Source organism: Nyctibius grandis, chromosome 1 (genome assembly GCF_013368605.1).
Source record: "Nyctibius grandis isolate bNycGra1 chromosome 1, bNycGra1.pri, whole genome shotgun sequence".
In the NCBI taxonomy this organism is placed as follows: Eukaryota; Metazoa; Chordata; class Aves; order Nyctibiiformes; family Nyctibiidae; genus Nyctibius; species Nyctibius grandis.
The window spans coordinates 24319916-24338317 of record NC_090658.1 but is presented as its reverse complement, the minus strand read 5'-3'; the positions used below and the strand labels follow the sequence as shown (position 1 = coordinate 24338317).

Here is an 18402-nt window from a genome sequence, read left to right as displayed (position 1 = left end):
GAATAAATATCTACACCTACACCTAGAAGGCTCTGAAGTAACACGGGCTGCTCCAGCAGGTACATCAGCAGTGCCTGAGAAAGTGAATGATGCTTTCACTTCTAAAAAGAAAAAATCCTTTTACCAGCCACAGTTGACAGACTGGTGATACACACTGAAGGAAAGCTTTTCATAACACTAAATGTATGCACGCACATCCATTCTGCAAAGAGCTTCAGTTGCTAGTGCTTTTGGTCTGCCTAATCTGCAAATACACAAAGAGCTGTGTTAGAAAAAAGTTTACATTAATTTTCTCTCAAGGTTTTAAAATTTGTCTTACCTACCGCACATGACTTCATATATGGTACAAGGAAACTGGCTTATACTCCCCTCCAGGAACCGCGGCCCTCTGCTAAAGCAGCGGATGAGAACCAGATCACCTCCATGCCCCAAAGACATGACATGAAAAGGTGATCCTTGAAACATGGCGAGTCAGAAAAGAAAACTGGATGCACAAAACCTGTTCTGAGAAGTCTTAAAAAAAACATGACATTATAGCTGCCAGTTCAGGAGGCAGCATATTTGTTCTGGACTTGGACTTAGCTATACTCGAAGTCCAGAGCTGCCCCTGTTTTTATGCTGGGCAAAAAGAGTAGAATTGTCAACAACAGGAGATGACAGACACTTACTAAACCAGCAAATCTCACTCAAAAGGATCCAACAAGACAGGCTCACTGTTTATTAAAGCATCTGGTTAAGCGGCCAACTAAATATTTATCCTTAAGAAAGAGGCAGAGTTCCAGCTCCTCCAGGCACAAAGCACAAAACCCTGCTATCCCAGGGTGCTTGCACAGAGGGGAAGGCACCATTTACAGCAGCCAATTGTTCCTAGAAGGTCTCTTGTCCAAGCGCTTCCTGAACCCTGTCCCAGCTTAGCTGGCAAGACAAGTCAAACCAAGCCAAACTTGAGGCGACCTGGCTGCCAAACACAGGTTTTCATTCAGTTGTGCCCTACGAGGAGGGGACACCTTCTAGGGCACAAAAAAAAAAAAAAAAAGGTCAGAATGCCAGCAAATGGCCACCCCCCGCACAGCAGTCAGCATCTGCCTGCAGTGCTCGGCCTACCATCCTCCTGCTTTGGTTTGGGTTTTGCAGCGTTGTAATGCTGGAGGTACCATTGTGAAATTCAGCTTGAAAGAATCATTTTGGTTGGAAGGCACCTTCTTGTCCCAACCCGCCCACCTTACAATACGTCAGAACATTCCATCTTTAAACTTTTTATCATTTTATAAAGTGAATAAAGGAGAATAAAAAGGAGAAAGAGACATCAGGTCTCACAACAGATTACTCTGCTATTTCAAGCAGGTTCACTTACTCTCACTTGAAGGGAAAAATGCCATTATATTGGGAAAAAAAAATCCCTTTTCATAATCTGTGCACATACATACAAGATTATGAAATGACATTTCTGACCTTGTCTTTCCTCTTTCCCTTCCTCCCCTCTTCTCGTCTTTACTTTTTACATAATGCTGGCATAAGAGCTCATTTTATTGGAACTGGTAGCTGTTCAACTAGAAGACCCGATGCTTTGTCAAGAGCTTTGCTGAAAAGGCTAAAACCAGATTTTACAGTAGTTACATGACTACACTTTCTACTGACCTATTCCTGAACCCTGACTCAGTCAGGGAGGGAGTTGCATTCCCCAGAGATCAAATAGAAATATGCATAATCCATTAGATACTGTTTTTCAGTCATGTGTGGAATAATGATCGACAGTCCTTCACAACAATACATACAGTAATCTCAAACAGTTTTGCTTTTCAAAGAAATTGGCTTGAGTGAAACATTGATGTATTCCTAACACGAAGGTGAAAGGATACACCTGGGATTTATTTAAACATAAGACCTAACTAAAGTATCAAAAAAAAATTGGTCTTTACTTTTAAGAGAACACATATTCTTACCTGAGACTGTATGGAGGAGACAAAAAGGATTTTAGTACTGTTTTGTGAGCATGGGATTTAATGAAGCTTAGTTTCTTCCTTACTCGTACGTCATAGTTTGCTGATCAGGATTTCTAAGAAAAGGCATATTCCGGCTGAAGTTTTTGCTGAATTTGGGGAATTTAAAAAGTATCTCTCCAATATGGACACTTCCAAGGATTTTCTCCTTGGTACACTTGATGGGCTTCTCTCTTCTACTCAGCTATGCAGTTACACAAATCTCAGAAACTTGAGCTTTGTCAAAGTATTTTTGACTTTTCTGTAGAATTTGATTGGCCAGCGAGTTCAAAAATGATGGTAAGCCTAGAGAGGGGACAGTCACCAAGACTGCATCAGCCTTGTTTCTCTACAAGCCATAGCAGGAAGACCAGAGGGTCAGAAGAAGAATTGAATTTTGGGTCTGAGGGAAAGGACAGCACCCAGCACCAGGCACCTCCAAGCTTGATAGCTCCAATTATTCCTCATGAAAGGAGCAAGAGAGGATACAGACCCTCTCAGAGTTGAAAAGAGATCAGTAATTCTCTTCTCTCCTAAACACTTAAAGCAGCAATGAACGCTACCAGAACCAATCAGAAAAAAGAGGTTAAAAAAAAAAAAACACTTCTGTCAAAAAATGCTGTACTGTTGAAATCTGAACTTTACAAAATTGGTTCAACGTTGCCAAAACTTTGTTTAGAAAAAAAGTGGGGACGGTGATGAAAGAAGGGGAAAGTGTTCCAACAACATCAAAGCATTCTCTTCTATGTTGTTAAAATATTTTTTTATCTTGAAACACAAACTTTTTGTGCTGACATATTTCTTTTTGCATGACACAAATAACTCTGAAAATGAAAAAAAACAAAGCAATAGAAAACCCCCATGAAATTGAACACTGACCAAAACAACGTCCTTGGCTACTCTACTGTCCAATCTCTTTTCTCTGGAAAATTTTGAAACTTCAGGCTTTGTTCCCAAGTGGAACAAAACATGTTCTGAAATCACAAAACGCTTTGTGAAAAAGAATGCTAACCCGCTGACAGAGCTATTGTTCGCAAACACAGGTGGACCTCCAGAGAGAATCATTAGGCCCCAGACTTCTGCTGCACCAACTAGATAAGCCCACAAGGAATACAAGGAGAATTACTTCATTCATTTCAGTCCTTTCTGCACTGGAAGGAAAGGGAAGGACCTAACCTCTCTATAAGAACACACTAAAGCATCACCAACAGAAAGCAAAAAAAAAAAAAAAAAGAAGGGGGGAAAAAAAAAAGTAATTACTGGGAAATCTTCATCTGTAGAAGGGGAGGGGGAAGATGATTCTACTAAAATCCACATAAAAAATCCCCAAGTATGAAACATCACTATGCAATATTCTGACTCTCTGCCCTATTCCTGCCTACACATTCTCCTGCCTATTCTGCGCCGCCCCGCCAGAGTGAGATTCTTCTCTCATTCTTTATCATTATTGATGTACAAAAGGATTTTTTGTTTAGTTTTTATCTGCACTAGTTATTTGTATGCTACCTTCCAGTTGCCACCACTACAAAGGGCTGTGGACCAACGAATGTATAAGACACTGCAAGATTATTAGATTTCCCAGCTGTGCTTATAGAAAGCATCAGCCAGGACAGTCGGATGATAACGCAGCAATTTCCAGATGATGGTTTTCAACTTGTGATTTGCAAAAGCCTAGAAGCATGCAGGATACATTAACGAGTCCACAGAAGGTAAGTAAGAAAAGACAGTTCATTTGTGCCATGCACGCTGGAGAGAGATTTCTAAAAAGGCCTCAATGCTTAAAATAAACACTGAACTCTACAGCAAGTAGAAAATAAAGGATTTCAGTCTTTAATAAAGTATGACTGGGTTTCTTCAGCCTTTTCAGAAAAACTGGGAATGTAAAAGAAGCCTTTCAGAGTTTCAGATGTGAAATATTTCAGTTAAACAAAAGGAAGAAAAAACACCACCACCCTCAAACTGTTACTAGTTGCTCCTGCTAGTAACACAACTGTTGCCTCTTTCAGTATGTTAGTAACAAGAATTTATTTATATGAAGGTGGATATTTAAAAGCCAGTGGTCTCCTTCCCACTGGCATAATTCAACCAGCGGTGTTGGTGAAACCAGGGTCACATTCAGATAAAAGTTACTCTAACTTGGCCCTTGGCCTCCCAGTTCAGAAAGTAACACTCATCGCTTTCTAAGAAAAGAAGAATCCTCATCTTCGTATTGCAAAGAGCTCTCAAAGCTATGATGAATGAGCAACAGCACAAAACCCTGAGTGCTGCTCTGCCTTCAGTTTTCATGCAACCAGAATGTGTTTGTCCAAGCTCCAGCTGCTGATCATATCTGGCCAACTCTGAGAACAACATGGTTCAAACGAACAGACTGACTGAGCTAAAAATGTGTCAAATTATACAGTGACAGATGGGCTTTCTCGGGTTACTCTTACCTCACGTAATTCCAGCCTCTGAGCGACAGCTTCCAAGCACTCCTGCCCCGTGCTCTCCACAGAGAGGGTGCACTCGATCACATTGCTGTCCAGCAGACAGATCCTTGTCACAAAGCAGTTCTTGCTCAAGACGTTGTAGCGTCTGGTCCGTCGCAGTTTCAGCCCAAAAGGCATGGCTGTTGGCCTGGAAGGTCACCCCTTCCCTGTACTCTTCCGAGAGTTAGCAGCACACTTGTCGACTTGCCTTGAAGGCCTCTTCAGTTGGCACTACTCTCCTCCAGAAATGGAGGTAGCTGTCCATTCCCAGGGCGAGCTTCAGGGAATTCCTGCAAAATACATACAAATAAGTAGAGTTAAGTGTGAAATAAGATGTTCCTAAAGATCAGTGGAAAATGAAAAAGCTTAAAGGAAGAGAGTCACATTTAAAACCATAAAATAAACACCTCCACACACAGGATTGCCAGGCACCTACTACATCTCCCAAAAGAACACCTTATACAACAAATCTTTCAAAATTCTATTTTGGCAATGTATTTAAAGCATGGATTTAATTGCAAAGCTGTTCTTTGAGAAGCTCAGTACAAACAGCAACTCTACAGGGCACGCATCCAGAGGTGCTAACTCTCCCACCATTACCTCCACCACAGGGGTCTATAACATAATCTTCAAGCTAAGATTTGGTGCCCTCAGGCCAGCTTTGAAAGCTAGCTTAAAAAGCTAAGGAATAGAGGCATTTAAAAGAGGTGCGATTTTGAAAGAAGAAAGGCTGGCTGCAGTCATCAGGAAATGCAAGCGCTCAGCACCTCTGAAAAATCAAACCTAAGTATGCATGTGAAAGGCAAGAAGCATCCGAGCCATCTCAGAGAAGGCTTCTCTGAGGCAATCCCTGATATTTTGCTCACTTTCAGCTCCAAAGTAATTCTTCATTTCACCCTCTCAGGTGGAATGAGTAACTGCAGGAGCAGCTGTCAAAGACCAGGATAAAACCGAGTGGGAGGAAGAGAACACATATTCTAGATGTTGTTTCTAATTAGTACTCCTAAAATTTATCAGGGACATATGAACTGTTATACCAAAATACAAACCAGACAGAAGAACTAGAGATACAGAAATAATGACATTTGAGAAGCTATGATCTCCATCTGTGAGATCCACTTCTTTTTTTTTTTTTTAAAAAAAACCAAAACCTTTAGTTAGGAGCAGGTTCAGGCTAAACCAAAACAAAGCATTTGCACTGGCATAGGCAGCTTTAAAATGTCACTTTCCACATGCAGAGAGGAATGAAATAAAAAGCAGATTACTTGCTACCAAGCCTTCCTGGTTTTATTTGAATATTCTTGAGAAAGAGATGGAGGGACACTGACGCTGGCATTTAAAAGTCCATTTCTCTTAACAAATAGTACTGCAAACAAAACGAGTTCCCATTTCCTTGCTTCTTAAGCAACAGAAAGCATTGACAGCTGAGCATGCATCATTTAGCTGGATAGGACATTTCAATCAGATAGTACATTGCTCACATATTATCATTTGGCATAGAACTGCATGAATCAGTTATTTTCACTTTTTACTGAACGTAGTTGCTATGGAGATTATTAGAAGCAGACTGATTGACTACAGTGATTATCATTATGCTAGAAACACAACTATCACATATTTGATAAAGTGTATTTTCCAAAGCCAGTATATCTTGGCATTTATTAGAGGGTTAAAGCAACACAAAACAAAAAAAATCCCCACACAATCAGAAAACCACAAGCAACTGCTCACTGGTTAGGTGCGCAACTACCCTGATAGTCTCCTAGCATTACCAGAGAAAAGCCTAGAGACTTTGAGAAGGGGCACATGCTATTTGACTGAAGTGCAAACAAACCTGTCAAATTAGCTGCTGTAGTTTAATCTCCCATTTCTAACTTTCGTGGGTACAGACACAATGTATTATTTTCACATGATTGCATGAGAGAGCTGTTATACCTTGCATCACTGTAACATCAGAAGCCATCAAAGACACATGAATACACCTTCACAACAACCCGATGAGGCAGGGACTTGTTACCCATGACTCACACAAGAGGAACTGAAACAAACATTAGCCAGCTTGTCCAACATCACTCAGGAGAATGGCAGCAGATCTATGTACTAAAGCACACAGGCCAGGCTAGAGCTTTAACCCCTAGCCAACTGTTTGGCAATTACCTTCTCTACCAACCTATCCAAAACTACAGCACTAAGTAGAAAAGTGGGAAGAATGGAAGGAAATTACAAAGAAGGAAGGGTGGGGAGGACTACATCTTATCAAGAACAACTTCTTGTTCACTCTCTGGCTTTGCAGATTATTCTAAGTCACACACATGGAGAGTTTTAGCTAGCCAATTCAATTAATAAAGAAAAAAAAAATCTTATCTTGCATTACTGTTAGTTGCACACATTTCCTCACAGAACATGAGCCATCCTCTGTACAATAATTGTATAGTTAATAGTAGCCTACAGATGAAATCAATGTTAGTTAAAAAAAAAAAAAAAGTGTTTGGCCTTGCTCACCAGGCACATTGAACACTACAGCTATTGCAGGAAGACTTGTGTGCAAGCATGCTACTCTGGAATAAACCCACCAATTCCTGTATTACGGAAACGTCAGCATGGATTACAAATTAATTGCTTTAAGTTATACCATATGCTCAGGTAAACAAGGCCAGTATTTCCTCCATTTTTCAAGAAGCAGTAAAACAAAAGGAGTTGTTCTTCAATTCTGCCGAGGGTGACTGGCCAGCACCATTTTCTAAAGATGCAGACATACAAACGGGCTAACTGATGCACTTTGTGCATCAGAGTTTGGGTTACTTTTTCATTTCACTTAAATGTACATGAATGCCCGATGACAGCTTTTTCACATGAAATGTCACACTTAAATTAGTTTCCAGTTACAGAATGAATTGGGATGGCAAGGCTTGGACAGTTTGAACCAGCTCCGATTGGTCCAGCCTGTAACAACTATTAATTCTCAATTCAATACACATGTCTAACTTTTCTATTTACACATCTTCTGGATATTTGACCAACTTTCCACTTGGGTCTTCTGTTAAGTTGACACTCAGAAAGTTTCTGGTAAGCTTTCCAAATAAGATCTCAAAGGCCCTGGTTGCTTACAAGTTCCTAAAGCAAACAGAGTATTTCACTTCTTTATTTTTGTATAATCTTAAAAGCATCAGGAGCATCCATTTTTCAAAGCATCCACAGTTACTTTGTAGAAAACTAAAAAAAAAGCAGAAGACTGGAGATCGAAGGGGTTTGGTCTTCCAAATGAAGGATTATTTCATTACAAGATCTCCTCTCCTAGTTAAAGGGTTGCCAAGGAGCAGCAATGTCCCTAATCAAGTTAACCAAACTATGCAGGTGTTCACAACATTCCACTCCTCAAATTCACACTTTCACTACAATTAAAACAAAACAAAAAAAAAAAGAAACTAAAGCAAGCCTATAAAAAGGTTATCAGATAACCATGAACTCATTCTGCTTTTAAAAAAGGATTTAAGAATATTTCAGGTGTGAAAGACGGCTTTTAAGCTGACATCTTCTATTTAAGGATTTATTTTTCAGGAAAGAAACTAGACTGAGCTCTTTACAAACCTTGGGTATTTTTCCTTTTTGTTCCATGTTTTGATTATTTTGGATTCTTTCTTTCCCTACCCACCGTCATACTTCAAATTTATGTACCAATTGCGCTCTACGAGTTAAGCTTACTCTAACAAGCACGCTGAACTAAACAAGGTTTTTAGCAGGAGCATAAGCTTGGGAATTTAAACATTCTGCTAAACAGAAATTCCCTTTGCTTAAAGTACATACTTTGTAGGCATATAAAACAAAACAAATTTGTCCCCCCAACCATGTCCCAGAAACCACAACTACAAAAAACAACCCCAGGCTTTGCAGAAGCACAAACAATTTACCTGCCCATCTAACCACACTATAAGCGAGCCATCACTAATACCTGATATGAATACCAATTCAAAAGTAAAACCTCAAAATCAGAAGTCGAAATAAGGTCCCTATAAAAACCAAAAGCCTGGCACTAAAACTCTCAGGTATCTCTGAAAGTAACAGTCTGAGAGACTAAGACTTGTGTAATGCTTTGACATGTGTGCACTGAGGACAGTGCGGTACAAAAGCACAGGCACTGCCAGGGAGCAGTGGGAGCAGCAGGAGTAGGGCTGCCCTGTGAGAAGGGATGAGCTGGGAGCCGAGGGTGACCCCAGCAGGGCACTGTCCTCACCCACTGCAGCACAGTCCCTTCAGGAGATGAGATGGACAAGTGAAGCTGGGTGCTGGAAACCGGTCCATTGACCAGTCCCAGGCATGGCCAGGGTTGAATGATGTCCAGGGGCCACCCAGGGAGCCCCAGCAGGAGACAGGGCTGGAGACCACCAACCACAGAGCTCAGACAGGGACAGACAGCCCTGGGGTGATCTGAAATGGAGGTCCCAGACCTGTGGGTAGAGGGTAGGGTGGAAGCCCCAGGTGAGGCTGGTCAGGGCCATTAAGGCACACAGGCACACTCAGGGTCCCCACACCCAACATAATTTCCAAGCACAGGACCAGGCCAGCGGAATACTATGACTGCGTTTTAAACCTTTAACTCCTTTGAGTGTGTGCTCATTTGAAAGCCAAACTTCATTCTGCAAAATATTTTGTCTGAAACAGTTTGATGACAAAGATGGTGTACAGAATGTAAAATCAAAACAACTTTTTGAAAAAGCATCTATCCCAAATGCAGTTTCATCAGTATGAAGATGAAGAGATACCATGTCTTAGTGGATTCTTGGTAAAGTTTAATATTCTTCCGTTTCAGTAAACTGAGAAAAAAACTGAACGATGAGCCAATGCCTTTGCTATCATAGACACTGGAATCCTATTTCTCATGTTATTTACTTCAAAAAGCCATATGGATAAAGTCAATGGCTGTGGGGAACACAGCGAAGACTGCAGATGGCAAAAGAGGATAAAGAATGAAAACAGATTTGACACAGAATAAAACTAGACCTTTAACCCACGATCTCATTCCAAGCACAAAAGAAGTTCTCTTAACAGCTTTCACTAGAAAGCAGCTTAAAGATGGAGCGTGACATAAACCATCTATGTCTCAGCTCAAGACATGCTTACTTATCTCACTTGATACTACACGTGGAAGCCTTACCAGCATATTGCCTGTGCAAAGGAGGCAGATATGGATGTACAATCTCTCCAGCGGTATTTGATTACCTCACAGCACCGCTGCATCTTGCAAGCGGAGAAAGGAGAAATCATTGCGCATTTTTTCAAGAAATCCTTCCCTGTAAAAGAGGTTTCAAGAGGTACCACTCTCCCAGCGTTCAGCAACAGAATACTGTTATTCACATACATGTTTTTTGCTACCTCTGTGTACCTCGTATAACCAAGAATATCTTCCAAGCACAATGCTGGGCACCAAACTGAAACACCTTCAAGCTGCAGATGGCAAAACTACAGTAGTTCAGGGAGAAAAAGGCTCATAATGACCTGGAGCGGTAACGCTACCTATTAGGAATCAGCCTTCCTCATTGGCCAGTCCTGCACGAAGAACTAGGTCAGATTCACACTGTGATATGTAACTCAGAATTGCTTCTGATTTTTAAGAAAACTTGGTTAGTTTCTGTATAAAATATAAAAATCTCCTGAGGGGTTTAAACTACCTGATGCAGATAAAAGTGTGTGTCTTTCCAAAACAGTATTTTCTTTTCCTTTATGAGACATTACAATGAAACTAGGTCAAACCACTTGCACACAAAAAGCAAGTATATGAATATTTTACCCGTTTTCCAAACTTAAAACCAAAAGAAGCCAGAAATATGAAAAAATCTTCCTTCGCTCTCCCAAAGTCAGCTGGGGCTGGCCAGATTTTTTTGTTAGTTTCAAAAGACAGACTGAAAGGAGCAAGGGAAGCTGCCAGGTGTTTCATGGGGAAGAGGCCATACGGCAGAAGCTGCTTTGGGTGGTGAAGGGCACTGCTCCCATCACACAGCATTCTCCTGCTTCCTTAAATTTATTTAAAGGGCAGGAGAGAAGAAAGGCTTATAAATAATTCAGGCCAAGATAACTCTCAGGACATCTCCAAGTATGCGACTTGTTCCTCTATTACAGACTTCATATATTGAACTATACCACATTCAAAGGAGTGTAAAAAAAAAAATAGCATCTGATACAAAATGCACTTAAAGCAGAATGCTTTCTCTCACTTCATGTGCTTTTGTACGTAATTTCTGAGACTCCAGGAAGAAAGCAATTACTGTCAAACTGCAGCCTGTATTTACCAACAGCGCGTGGCACCCCTCCAGCATTCCCAGCACTGCAGGAGCAGCAGCACACCTAACAGAAGTATGTAACCCTGGGCTGGGCGCGAGACCGCAGCATTTGATGTAAGCTGCAAGTGGTGTGCGAGCCTACAGTTTTAGGGAAGAATAAAAATAACAGTGTATGGGAAATGGTACATCTGGCATAATCCATCTCCATCTAGTTGAGTTCTGTCTCGAGGTGCAATTCTCTCCCTGTGAAACAGCTTTCTCTCCCTTGATTGCTCTCATGTGAGTTTCATGCAAGTAGAACATGGCAAGGAGTATTTCTGTACTGGATGAGGTGTCTGTATCCCACCTAGTTATGGGTGGAATTCCCATAAGGCCTGATAAACTCTCAAGAGTCAAATTCATCTCTGGACAGATGAAAGGGCTTTTTAATTTTTACATAACACAAGCGTTCTGCTGCAAGGCCACTCTTTTCAACTACTTGTTTTTACAGTCCCTGGCAAGACATGAACCTCATCCCCGGGCATTTAAACCTTTAAAAATTCTTGGAGAGATTTAAGTATTACCCTAATCCAAATAGTAATAAAACCGATAACATTCTCACCTCTCCATTCTGGAAAGAGAGTCAAATTATACTTTCATTTCATTTTTATAACTATTACAATATCCTATCCAGAACTTTTAAAGCCTCTAAGCATCTAGAGATCCCATACCTGTGCACGTGAACAGATGCCAAGGACTCTCTACAACATTCAAAGCAGAAGACAACAGCTACTGTTACTACTACTGTACATCACCAGACACCAATACACAGTGGCCAAAGATCAAAAATTGTATCTGGTAGCATTTCTACTTGCCCAATTCCATCACAGCTTTCGCCTCCCAGGAGAATTTCTATTTTCAATCAGATTCATCTTCACTGTAACAGATTTTTGTATTTAAGTTGTCATGTGTTTTCACTACGTCCCACTTGGGTCAGATTCTGCTTTCAGTAGACCAAATCAAACATCCAGAGAGGTTTAAATAAAGTCAAAAGAATCACTCCAATTCGGACCAGCTAAAATTCTACCCTTTCTTTCTTCTCTTTTGGTGCAACACCTGCGAGAGTATGCACTCATTGTCTCTGAAGTGCATAAATGTTAGCAGGCGCACCCTTTGTTACCCCTCTTCCCCTGCTAAAGCACCACTCTTTTTGTGTAAAAACACCTTTCTTGTGGATCCACAGAACAGTTCTACAGAGTTTTGCAGATACAAATCTATCAGGAAGACACCTAACTACTCTTCTGCATCAAGGTGCACAAGTACCAAGTATTTTTGTGGAGCTCACTAAGTCAGTGTCGGACAAACAGTCTCTTATCACAGAAACTACGTGAACTTCCCAAACTGCAAATTAGCGCCTTATCCATTACTTCCTTTCTCCAGAATACCCTCAACAATTCAACAGGTCTTTATAATGCAACTACTGATGAAGGACTCTTTGAGTTAGGGTAAGCATTCAAGTTAGGAGTGACATCTGCATAAAGTAACATATCCAGTGTCAGGTTAAAGGTTGGGTTTGATGATCTTACAGGTCTTTTCCAACCAAAACAATTCTATATCTAAATGACACTTGGGTTGCCATTGCAGTCAGTTTTAATCCACAGGAATATCAGTAATGAAGCTCGAGTTTTTACCACTAACCTGTACACCTTGTAGAACTTTGTGCTCTAAAGTTAAAAAACAAAACAAAACTAAAACAAAGCACCAGACCTCAATAGTTTTCCTTTCTGAGTAGGAAACGCTGCCTGTCTGTCCGTGCCAGGCGTCTGCAGCAGCTCCACCGATCTGCCCTAGCTCCACAAGGTAGAGCAGTTAACCATTTACAGCCTTCTCACACCTTGGCTACATTATTGCAAGATCTCAAATTAGACACAGCCAAGAGTGATCAGTGCCTGGATGGCACCTGTTCAAGGATGCAGTTTCATACATGAGGCAGTCTCATCTAAGAGCTCACTACTAGCAGGAATGGAAGGGAGGTCTTGCATTTTTTGGTTTTTGTTTTTGTTTTTTCCTTTTTTTCCTCCCTCACCTCCTTAATTCCAGAGTGCATCACCACAGCTCGTCTTATGCCAGCTCTGGAAATCTGCTGGGACCTCCTCCTGGATGAGCTACTTCATCTCCCCAATTTAGCAATAGGATAAGATCCTTTTCAGCTTGGTTAGTGAGTTTAAATAGCTCACAGTGGAGCCCAGCATAAGTAGCTCACCTGGTGCAGGGAAGAGAGCAGAACCACACAGCTCAGAGAGGGAAGAATAAGAGCAATTACACCCTAATTGACAGCAGTTGGTCAGGTCAGCTGAGCAGTTTATGAAAACACAGCCCAAGGAAGGCTCCTGGTCTCAGCAGGCAAGGGAACTCCCCAGAACACGTTCCCATTCTTCCTGTATTAAAATAAAAGTTACTTTCTCCAAAATAGCCAGTTGACCCAAAACGCACTATTTTTTTTTCCCCAAAAGAAAGGAATTTATTCTGTAATTGAATGTCCACAAGAGGAGTTTATATTGCAAAATCTAGATGGGTTATGTTTTCTACATGGACAAACCATTCAGAAGAAGAGAAGTAAGACCAGCATTCCGGTATTTTAGCACATCCTTCTTTCAGACCTAGTACTACACCTGTTCTCTAAGTGCCACCCTTCAGAAAAGGCACCAAAGGCACAAAGTCCTGCATCCTAAATTTTTACTCAACACTTCCTAGCAATCAAAGATCAGGAAAACCTAACCACTATTGTAAGGGTCAACTATTTAAAAGCAATTATATCCAAGTGCCTTAAAACCTCCCAGAAGATTTGACAGGATTCATCACTTTTTGTCCCTATTTTACCCCACCGGCTGCAATCAGTAGCAACATAGTATTGGTACCATTTACTTTTTCTTTCAGTTAGTCACCTTAGTGAAAGGTTTTCAACTCCTTCAGGCTCACTGGAGCTATAGTGTCTAGACGAGATTACATTTCCTGTTAAATGTGATTGATAGCCATGCAAAACCATTATAAAAACATTGAATGATATGCTTAGTAAAAACCACAGAAAACCTTCTTACAGTGTGTTTTTATTATCCTCTCATGTTACAAAGACGAGTAAAACTGCAAATAGAAGTTCTAAACAGAGTAGCATGAAGAGCAGAAGCAATAACTCTAATAGAGGCAAGTAACTGAATCAGATACAGAGTAAAACTGTACACCCCAGTTGAACATACACTAGAACAAACTGGTGCCAGTTGTTCTATAACTTCAAAAGATGCAACAAAAAGTTTGTTAAAAATAAAGACAAAAAAGTTCAAACATCACCTGTCCTGCTTTAATGAAAAAATACCTATTTTCAAGAGCTGGCTGCAGTTTCACTTCTGTATTGGGATTTTGCAATGGGACAGTGACAAGAGAGCACTTAGAGATTAAGAAGCAAATAGCCACAACTCTTGTGAGACTGCAAGATCTGCCTGCAGCTCAATACTCCGGTGTCAGATGAAGACTGGAAGCTGCCTAGCTGTGTTCACGCAATGCCGCTCTCAGCTGAGACCCTGCCAGGAAGGTGTGTTACCCTGGCAAAACACCATCCTATGCACTTATTAAAGGTGTGATATTTCTGCTCCTGCCTTTCTTCTGACTTTAATATGGCTTATACAACTGAGTTTCTACAATTTCTACTCAAACAGTGGTCATGCTTGTGGACCTCCCATTCTCCTTCGCTTCCATTAATATATATATATTTGGAAGATTATGAAGTCTTTCAAAAGAGCAGAAACTAGGAAAATTTGGGTTATAACTACAGATTTCCAAAATGCATCACACTGCCTCTAACTCTAAAGATTGCAAAAGTCAAAAAGGCACCTATTTACCGTAAGGAGGTTCCAACATATTGGGATTCCCTGGCCCACCAGGAAAGAAAATGTTTTTATAAAAAATCTGACTTGTAAAACCCAAAGAATCACATGTACAACTGGAGGAGAGGGGAAAGATCAGCAAGAAGCATTCAGCTTGCAACAGATCAAATGCAAACCGTGTGGCGGATCCTCCAAACTGCAAATCTGCCCTTTTCCTTACGTGAACAAGATCCAGTGCTGCCCCCGCTGATGTCAGTAGCCAGAATGGCACCAAGTGGAGCAAGACCCATACCTGCAGGCTTCCAGTAAGCATAAAACTCTGTCCAGTTTCTTGAAGTTCAGAGCAATGGTCTACTTCCCCAGAGAGGCTCAATTAATCCCATTCAGGTACTAGATAATGAACCGGGATAATGCAATGGAGGAAGTGTGGCTGCAGATAAGCAACAAGAGCCAAGTGTGATGGGGTGGAGTAGAAAGGAAGGAGAGGAAGAGAGGAAAAATAAAATTTAAAAAGCATGCACACTGTACATCCTAACCCATAACCAGGCACATTTAGTTACATAAGTAGATATTTCATACAAGATCATAACATGAACTTTTGAACTTGCATGGAAAAAAGCCTCTCTACTACTCAATGCATTAAAACATTGACGCTACAAAATGCTGAAAAAATTCCTTCAAGTTCTGTCAAAGGAGGATTATATTGTAGGCACACGCACGAAGAAAGTAAAACTGTTATCTTTACTGAATATAGGCCTTGATGTAAACCACATAGCCACAGTCTATGAATAACTGCATTTGTTTCGACAGCAAAACAGCTCATCTGAAATACAGAATAGCTGCCGGAAATGAGCTAATGGTACTTTTCTTTCTGTATTAAAGGATTATTTTCCAGTTCCCACTGTGTGGGCTTAAACACTAGCCTGAAACAGTCAAAATACTTAGAAGTAAGATTTACGGCGAAAGGCGGGGGCAGGGGGGACCTTCTTTGAAGTGACTGACTTCATTGACCAGTGTCTCAGAATTACAAGGCTACAAAAGGACCCCTCTCTGTGAGCAGCCCTCTGTGTTCTTCCTTCATCTCTGTTGCAGATCGTATTGATAAACAAGATTTGAAAACAATTACCTGGTTATCACAGAGCTGGATAGCACCAAGGAACTGAGATATTATTAACAGCAGATGTCATAGTTTTTTCTAATAATTTTTAACAGGGAAACTCTTACGCCTCAAACACCACTCAAGCAATCAATATGAATCCTTCAGCACTAGTATGTTTTCCAACAGCTTTCGAATAAGCTTGGGAAAGAAGTTATGAATTTATTTCTACAGTATTCCAGCAAGTGCTGCTAATTGCATTGACAGAGGAAGGAACTGTACAAACTGTAATCCCATATTGTTTCATTGTACAAAAGTGTAATGTTTCTTTTTTAGTTATAACAGTACTATAATAGATAAGTTTAGATTGGTTGCTTATTTTTTGTAACATATTACTTGTAATTCTACTCAAGTAGAGTAGTTCTATTCAAGAATTCTACTCAAGAGAACAGCTTTGCACTGAAGGCTAGTAAAACTGTATTAGTTTTGGAGTATAAAATACAAGTTGCAGCTCTATACACAAAACCACTGTAATAAATTCTAAAAACTGTGGCATGCCAGTCTTTGCTCAGCTTTCATAATAGTGCTTCCATAAATGCTTTACTACCTTTGCCCATAAGTCTGGACAAAATACTCACCCTTTACATATGATGATAACTTTATTTGGAATCATACTTGAGGTTATCAGTTTTTAATGAGATTAAAGCCTAATTCTTATTAACTGACCCTATTAGAGAAGGTAGTTGATTTGTAACACTTCAGAGGGAAAAAATGCTCTGCAAAAACTTCTACTCAGTCATGAGCTGAAAATAAATTCTTCTTTAAAATAAAACAGCTTTATTCCTTGCTCAGATTAATCCACTTTTATGTTAATGCTCTAGCATGCAACTGGAGCAACAAAGGCCAAAACTGACTTGTAAGCTTGTGACCCTCCCTAGCTCACAAAATAGACTTTGTATATTAAAATAGAGACAAACATTAACATCTAACATTAACATTTTCTGATTTTGCTGTTCTTTACAAGCAATTCAGATTTAAAACAGAGAAGTTAGTCTGACTTTCAGTTCTCATATGAAAACCAGTAAGGTTACTCCAAATTTAAGTTGCATGATTTATGAAAGAAACCTAGATCTAAACATAACTTGCACAAAATCAAAACATCTTCTGTATGACCACAGGTAGGTGTATTTGTTGTACACGCATATCAAAGTGGCACAAACAGGCCTTTGATCCATTGAAGTGCTACTGAATGCAAGCAAAGAAAAATATTATATATAGATTATGTAAATTTATTTTCTTATTTATAAGTACGAAACCTAAACACCAGAACAGAAGAAGGTGGAGTAAAATAGAAAATGGTTAAACAGTCCCTCTGTATGTATCATGTTGTCTTGTTCCGTATCACATAACTGAACTTACAGAAGCTGAAGGAGATGAGGTATCTCTAACATTTACACTCAGCATTAACTGGAACACAGGGAGAAGCAAGAGACGAAACAAGTAACAAAAATAAAACGAGTGGAGAAAGCCCATGTGGTACAGCCCTTCCTGTAATTCTGTCTCTGGTTAGCAAGTTGGAAGCATCTCATTTCTTTAACTTGAAGCCTGATATTCACATTCCTCTGCAGCTTAATGTGGACATGGACTACACATCACACTCGTGTCTTAAAGGAGCTAAATGATTTAGCACAGCAAGCCCACAAAGCTATGAGATGGATAGCAAGAAACCTTATGTTTGCATCCACTTTGAAGAAAAAGGAAATTATATTTCATAATCCCCAGTTTGTACTGCAGAAGTATGCAATGCCATATGGATGTACTGGTCGCATTAAACAAAAGAAAGTAAAATCTGTCTTTTACAGTTGTGAAGACACTCATGCCTGCTGAAGTGCTGTTAAGTATGGCCACCACTCCTGTGAAATCAGTTAACCTGTACCTACACAGCGTGGGAGTGAGACACGTCTCCAACCACAGCCTTTCTAGAACCAGTGCCGAATGGCAACAGGGTGAACAGAAATCAAACTGCAGCCCAAGATGTGATACCGGTGTGCATTTTATTCAACAATTTACCACAAAGACAAGTCTGTGGTAATACAAATTCCTATTATCATGGAATAGTAAGTTGCTATATGTGATGAAAAAAACACAGAAGACAAAACCACACATGATGCTGTCTTACAGCAACATCTACCGCATACAACGCAACGGTGTCAGTGGAAGGGAAAGTGAAGCACTCCCTGCCAAGCAGCCGGTGCACTGCAATTCCATCTGAGCTGTTTATTACTGCTGAAGTTCATAATTTCCATTTGCAGACACAAGGCTCCAAGACAAACTTGCCAAGAATTAACCACTCTGCCTTTTTTATAAAATGATTAGCTGTGCTTTTGAAAGAGTTACTAAGGACCAAAGGGTCACAGGGTAATTATTTACAGAACTGATGCCAGGGATGAAGTGACAGATAAAGCCATTACAAAGACCATGCAGAGTAAGGAATGAGAAACTCCCACAATTTGTTGCCAATCCCTGTGAAGTGCGATTCAGCTCAGAGATAGCACCAGCTCTGCTCTTCCCTCTCGATACTGATGACTATAATGACAATACAAAATTTGACTCAAGACCTTCAGTTCTCCATTTCCAAGTTCACACTGGAACTATCGAAGAAGAAAAGAAGAAGAAATCAAGCCCACCACATGGCAGACATCATGAAGAAATGACATTGCCTTGCTT

At 40.3% G+C, this 18402-nt stretch overlaps 1 protein-coding gene across 1 annotated transcript in view; it reads right to left on the bottom strand.

Annotated features, from left to right (window-relative positions):
* The window catches only part of PTPN14 (protein tyrosine phosphatase non-receptor type 14), a 123695-nt gene that overhangs the window by 75171 nt on the left and 30122 nt on the right, over window positions 1–18402 (bottom strand). The window contains exon 2 of the mRNA XM_068415186.1: window positions 4412–4737. Within this exon, the coding sequence (XP_068271287.1) occupies window positions 4412–4585 (174 nt within the window). The 5' untranslated portion in view covers window positions 4586–4737. The remainder of the gene's footprint in view (window positions 1–4411; window positions 4738–18402) is intronic.